At 55.7% G+C, this 6,947-nt stretch overlaps 1 protein-coding gene across 1 annotated transcript; it reads left to right on the top strand.

Moving 5' to 3' along the window:
* The first annotated feature begins 2,794 nt into the window (after positions 1-2,794).
* On the top strand, positions 2,795-3,665 carry CITED4 (Cbp/p300 interacting transactivator with Glu/Asp rich carboxy-terminal domain 4). The gene is made up of 2 exons (XM_039474061.2): positions 2,795-2,848; positions 3,008-3,665. Exon 2 carries the CDS (start codon positions 3,025-3,027, stop codon positions 3,586-3,588), a length of 564 nt encoding a protein of 187 aa, XP_039329995.2. The 5' UTR covers positions 2,795-2,848; positions 3,008-3,024; the 3' UTR covers positions 3,589-3,665.
* The last annotated feature ends 3,282 nt before the right edge of the window (positions 3,666-6,947 follow it).

The following is a 6,947-nucleotide window of genomic DNA, read 5'->3' as shown; positions in this document are numbered from 1 at the left end:
CCTCCTGGGTTCTGGTGATTCTTCTGCCTCAGCCTCCTGATTAGCTAGGAGCCAGGTGCGTACTACCACACCCAGCTAATTTTTGTATTTTTTGTAGTGACAGGGTTTCACTATGTTGGCCAGGCTGGTCTCAAACTCCTCGAATCAAGTGATCCATCCACTTCAGCCTCCCAAAGTGCTGGGATTATAGGCATGAGCCACCACGCCCGGCCCACTTTTGCTCCAGACACCCCATTTCTTTCAAGTCTCTGCTCAAACCCTGAGGTCTCAATGGGGCTTAGGCTGGCCATCCTTTGCAATACTATAACCTGCTCCCTTCCACCCCTGCATCCAGCATCTTTCCTATTCTATTTTTCCTTTTTTCTCCCCTTTCTTTCTTTCTTTTTCTTTCTTTCTCTTTCTTTCCTTCCTTCCTTCCTTCCTCTCTCTGTCTTTCCCTTTCCCTGGCTCAAGTGATTCTCCCACCTCAACCTCCCAAGTAGCAGGGACTACAAGTGCACATCACTCCCGGCTAATTTTTTTATTTTTGCAGAGACAGAGGTCTCAAACTCCTAAGCTCAAGGGATCTGCTTGCCTCGGCCTCCCAAAGTGCTGGGATTACAAGCATGAGCCACCTACCTGGCCTACTTGTTCATTTTTTGAGACAGGATCTCTGCCACCCAGGCTGAAATGCAGTGGCCCCATCATGGCTCACTGCAGCCTCCCCCTCCAGGGCTAAGGTAATCCTCCCACTTCAGCCTCCTGGGTAGCTCAGACTACAAGTACACGTCACCATGCCCAACTAATTTTTTAATTTTTTGTAGGGACAGGGTCTCACTGTTTCCCAGGCTGGTCTTGAATTCCTGGACTCAAGCAATCCCTCTCACTTCCACCTCCCAAAGTGCTGGGATTACAGGTGTGAGCCACCATGCCCAGCCCAGAGTGCCTTTTGAAAATACAGATTCTTATGATTTAAAAATACCCTCAGAGAGTCTGTGTCAGGAAGTTAGGATGGGGCAGAGATTCTTTCTCAAACCCCCCACTCACTCACCCCTTACCCCTCACATCTCCAGTTAAGTGAGGTATGGCCAGGTTTAGGAATTTCTGTGAGAAGCCTTACCTGTAGAGAAAGATTCAGGGGAATAAATTCCAGGGTGTAGCTTCTACACTTTGCAAAAATGTGGCCACACCAATGGTCATTTATCACTTCCCACAAGCTCTCAGGCTGACCAGGAAAGATCACCATCTCCCTTTCACAGAACAGAAAGCTGAGGCCCTGGGGAATCAAGTGACACTCCCCGCTCAACACTCACCAGTCACAGCCTGTTGGTAGTGGAGGTCACACCTCTATGGGTGGCAGAGATATGATTAGAACTTGGGCCTCTGGCTGGGTGCAGTGGCTCATGCCTGTAATCCCAACTCTTTGGAAGGCTGAGGTGGCAGGATCACTTGAGGCCAGGGATTTGAGATCAGCTTGAGACCCTCCTCACCCCCTGCTGCCCGGACTCTATTTAAAAAAAAAAAAAATAAGAAGAAAGAGGAAAAAAAAGACCTTGGGCCTCTGAACTATCACTCTAGGGCTCTCTCTCCCCTCTACGTCAACTGGATAAACTCAAGTTCCAGGAAGTCCCAAGGACGCCACGGGGGGAGGAAGATCAGAGAAGGGAGAGTGTGTGTGTCAATTCGTGGAGGGCAAGGTCTGGGAGGCTGTCTCCTGGCCACGAGAAAGACTCCAGTTGCCCTAGGGCTTGGAAAACACACGGCATTCACAGGCTAACTCTGGCTGCCTGTGACCTCGGGACAGCCACTCTCTCTTTGTGTGCCTCTCCTTATCACCAAAATAGGGCTGATAATCCATGCCCTACCCCCAACAAAATACTTGTAGAATGTAAAGCATTCTAAAAGTCCAAGTTATTATTGCTGTTATCAAGGGAAGGCCCTTCGGGACAGAACTTAAACAGCCTTTCATTCATCTGAGGGACACTTTTGAGCATCTACCACTGCCAGGCACTGTGCTGGGCACTGTATGCACATGCCCTCACTTACCCCTCACAAAGAGAGAGTGCTGCTGTCCTTCACCTTTTACAGATGAAGAAACTGAGGTTCAGTTGAGAGTTGCAATTCATTCCATCATAAGTTCATTCACTCAGCTTTTACTAAAAGCCTGCTCTGGGCCAGGCTCTGGGCCAAGTGCTGAGAAGAAGAAAATGAACAAGTCCTTCAGGAGACATGCCCATAAATTACTTTAATAACAACTCAGTACATGCTTCAACAGACAAGGTGCGGTGGGAAGGAGAAGGGAAGCAACAGGCTCTCCTGGGGGTTATGGAGATGGACTGCTGACCTCCCGCAAGGACCCTGCACCACTAAGGTGCATGCACCCTGTGTAGCTGTGCAATCACAAAGGCTACGAGTCTCACTTGGATCAAGACCAGGAAGCCTCTTCCGCCACTGAGCCTCGGTCTCTATCTGGAAAATTAACAGGTTGTGTGGGCCTGACATCCTGAAGCTCTTGGGGCGCCTAAACCTCTGGCCCGCCCACCCCACCTTCTGGTCAGTACAAGCTCGACCCCAGCCAAGCCTCGAAGCCCAGAGGGCCACACCGAATCCCTCTCGAGGTGCCTAACACCCCGCCCCGGGGCGGTGCTCAGTGCCTGGGGCGGGGGCGGGGATCCAGCAGGGGCGGGGCCAAATCCTAGAAGCGGGTGCACGCCGCCCGCCCAGAAGCGTCTCGCCCAGCCAATGAGCGTCTGAGGGCGGGGAAGCCCCGCCTCTGATTATAAGAGTACGCCGAGCCCGGGGACGCGGCGCGGTGGTTTCGGCGCGCTACCTCGTGCGTGTCTTTGCGACTCGGAGCTGTGACCGCCGGGTGCGCAGGAGTGGGCTGGGCCGGGGCAGGAGTCGGGTTCGGTTTTCCTCCGCCCAGCCGAGCTGCGGGGACCGCACAGTGCCCGGGTCTCCCGCCGCAGAGGAACCGCTGGCCCGGGCCGGGGGAGCCGGCGCTGACCACCGCGTGCTGTCCCCGCAGGCAGCCGGCCCGCCGCCATGGCCGACCACCTGATGCTCGCCGAGGGCTACCGCCTGGTGCAGAAGCCGCCGTCCGCCGCGACTGCCCACGGTCCTCATGCGCTCCGGACTCTACCGCCGTATGCGGGCCCGGGCCTGGACAGCGGGCTGAGGCCGCGGGGGCCTCCGCTGGGGCCTCTGCTGGGGCCGCCGCCCCCACAACCCGGGGCCCTGGCGTACGGGGCCTTCGGGCCGCCGTCCTCCTTCCAGCCCTTTTCGGCAGTGCCTCCGCCGGTCGCGGGCAGCGCGCACCAGCAGCCTGTGGCGACGCTGTGCCCCGGCCGCGCGGCCGCGCCCCCCAGCGCCCCGGGAGGCCCCCCGGCCCTGCAGCCGGCGCCCAGCGCCGCGGCCCTGCCGCCGCCCGCGTACGCCCTGGGCGGCATGGACGCCGAACTCATCGACGAGGAGGCGCTGACGTCGCTGGAGCTGGAGCTCGGGCTGCACCGCGTGCGCGAGCTGCCAGAGCTCTCCCTGGGCCAGAGCGAGTTCGACTGCTTCTGGGACTTGGGATCCGCGCCGCCCGCCGGCTCCGTAAGCTGCTGAGCGCAGCCGGCGCCGGCCCGGCGTCCCCGAGAGGAGAAGGGGCCCGACTGCCCGCCAGACCCCCCACCCAGCGACTGCGCCCCGCGTGCACTCTCCGCGACGGTGGAGGCGGCGGCTGTGTGCGCGGGGCCCAGCGCCGAGCTGGGACCCTGGCGTCCCTCCAGGTCCTGCCTGCTGCGGGAGGACAGTTTGGCTTCACTTCTCTGACTCCAGCCTCGGCGGTAAAGTGAAGGACACTGGACCAGCTTCAGCTTTCGGACTCCGGTTCTTGGATCGTGTCCTCTATCCCTCGCCTCCGTCTCCCCTCCATCTGAGCCATTGCACGCCTCTGCCTGCTGTCCCCTCTCTCCTGGGGATCAGGTCCCCAGAGCCACCATCTCCTGAGCTCCCATCCTGCTGCCTGGGCCCTGCGATTGCTGGGCCTCCCACCTCAAGGAGTGGGAGTGTGTGCAGCCTGAACCCGTGGAGCAGTGCCCTATCTGGCCTCCAAAACCAAAATAAAACTGGGTCACTTTACAGTCTTGCCGTTTTCATTTCCTTGTCATCCCGAGTCCTGACTATACTTAGCTTCCAAAGTCCCAAGTCTGCTGAAGACACTGGATGGCATTGGGGGCCGCAGTGCCCAGGACGGGAAACTGACAGTTTCTTTCAAAAATATCTTGTGGATTGTGCAATTGTTATGTCACAACCTGGAGGACAGAGGCTGCCACTGGGGGTGGGGTAACTGGACTTCCCAGCTCTTAGGGTGGGGGGAGCTTGGTGCTCTGCCAGAGAGGAGCTGGGTGGCACCGAGTTCAGACAGCGTAGCTTTGACCCTGGCTTTCTCCCTTGCCCAAGACACCATCCGTTCAGATTTCTGAGGCTGTTTCCTAGAGGGAGATGGTCCTTGTCTCCTCGGCTGGTTATGCTGCCTTTAGCACAGTGCCAGACACCTGTGCAGTTCTCAGTAAGTGACGGCAATTACTCTACAAATTGGCGCTGGTTTTTTTCCAGGCCCTGTGTCAACCTGATACATGTTCTCGTGGAATCACAGTCCAGGTGGGGGGAGGTGGGTGACAGGCCTGGAAATAAACTAATCTTACTACAAGGAAGACTGTGATGAGTTCTAGAAAACAGTTCTAGGGGAAGATTGTACAGCCAGGACAATAGACCCGCCGACCAGGCACACCCAGAGGAGGGAGCAGTTAGCTATTAATAGTTGGGGTTGGGGTCAGTTCAGGCTTCAGGGAAGTGGTGACATTTGATGTGATGAACGGAGCCTTGAGTGATGAGTGTTTTTAGGAGTTAGAGAAGAGCCCGTTTCAAGACAGGAAAGCACACAAGTCCAAGGAATGTGTGGGGAAAGTATGGGGTGTCTAGAAGGGTCAAGAAAGGTCAGGTGGCTTTACCACAACTTTGTGAGGCAAGAACAGTCCTCATTCTACAGATGAGGGATGTGGAATGTGCCCAGACCTGGCAGGATTTGGCCTGAGACCTGAGCACCAGTGTGAGTACCTGGCCACCCTCTGCTGCTCACTCTGGAAAAATCTGTTGGTGCTTCTGGGATGTGGGAGAAAAGCTGGGAAAGAGATTGAATGCAGGGAGAAGGCTAGGTCAGAGATGCCGCAGACCATGCTAGGACGGTGGTGGGGCATTCTCTAGGAGAGCGTGGATTCCAAGGACTCTGGAAAGGAACACCAGGCTGAGACCTTCTGTCCCCAGCAGTTGGGCTTGGCTCTCATGCCAGGCTTGTTTGTTGATGCGGCCCTCCACCAGTCTGTGTGTTCTCCCAGGCCACACTGTGCTCTGAAGCTACCAGGTTGGGCATGTGGGGGGCGACAGGAGGTGTTTGGCAAATAAGTAAAGGTCTCCCCTAAGTTCATGGAATTTCTAGGACAGGATGAAGAGAGAAAGACTTCTGGGAAGGGATCGGCCTGAGCTCTGGGCTCATAGAGGGTGGCATTTGCCCCGGCTTTGCCTGGAACCCCAGGCCAGCAACAGAAAGAAACCACAGGGCGTGAATTAGGACAGGAGGGTTTGACCCTGAGCTGGACACTGCCCTGATTCCCGTCTCTCTGGGCCTTAGCTTCTACACCAGTAAAACGGGGCTAATATCCCTGCCCTGCTACATTACAAAGCAATAAACCTCACAATTAGTAAGGAACAAATTCAGAGATGGGTTGATAAGCAGTTGGTAAACTCCAAAGTGCTCTCCATATGGAAGGGATTACAACGAAAACCCCAACACCTGCCTCTTTCCAGAGTTCAGGGGGAAGCAGAGGAGGGAGTCCATCTGCTGAGCTCTTCCCTCCTTCATCCCTCCAAAAGAGACTGCGGACAAGTTGGACAGCAGACAGAGGGACAGGGGAGAAGATGAGGCTGGGGCAGCCCACCGCCTGGATCCCCAAGTCCCTGACCCTGTTTGGAGACTTCTTTTTTTTCTTTTTCCAAGATGGAGTTTTGCTCTTGTTGCCCGGACTGGAGTGCAATGACACGATCTCATCTCACTGCAACCTCTGCCTTCCGGGTTCAAGCGATTCTCCTGCCTGAGCTTCCCAAGCAGCTGGGATTACAGGCATGAGCCATCATGCCCAGCTGATTTTGTAATTTTTCTTAGTAGAGATGGGGTTTCTCCATGTTGATCAGGCTGGTCTTGAACTCCCAACCTCAGATGATCCTCCCACCTCAGCCTCCCAAAGTGCTGGGATTACAGGTGTGAGCCACTGTGCCTGTTGGAGACTTCTGACCCTACCATCCCCGACCAGGGGAAGAGAGAGTACGGGTAGAGGCAGTGGGGAGAGCAATGGGTATGTCGTCTGCCCAGGCTGAAGTGCAGTGGCACGATCTCGGCTCACCACCACCTCCACCTCCTGGGTTCAAGTGATTCTCCTGACTCGGCCTCCTGAGTTGCTGGGATTACAGGCATGTGCCACCACGCTCGATTAATTTTGTATTTTTAGTAGATATGAGGTTTCTCCAAGTTGGTCAGGCTGGTCTGGGACTCCTGACCTCAGGTGATCTGCATGCCTCAGCCTCCAAAAGTGCTGGGATTACAGGCGTGAGCTACCGCGACTGGCCCAGAAGCAACTCTTACTGGCTGCCTGACCTCGAGCAAGTCACCACACCTCCTGAGTCTTGGCTCTCCTAAGAGAATCACACAAGCTTCCCGTGGTGCCAACTGGGTGGGTGTCTCTCGCCTCTTCCCTGGGGCTGCCTCCTAAAGCAACTGTTGCCTCTTTGGTCCTGTGTCTTTGGGGTCAGGAATCAGGCTTCCTCAGGGTTGGGAACTGAGTCATGACACAGACATTTTTCCATCCTTTTATTTTCTATCCATATGAAAGTTTCCAGGCTGATAGTCTTTATTTTGAATGATGTTTTGG

The sequence above is a fragment of the Saimiri boliviensis genome, chromosome 11, assembly GCF_048565385.1.
Source record: "Saimiri boliviensis isolate mSaiBol1 chromosome 11, mSaiBol1.pri, whole genome shotgun sequence".
NCBI lineage: Eukaryota > Metazoa > Chordata > Mammalia > Primates > Cebidae > Saimiri > Saimiri boliviensis.
This window is presented reverse-complemented; position numbering and strand designations above follow the sequence as displayed.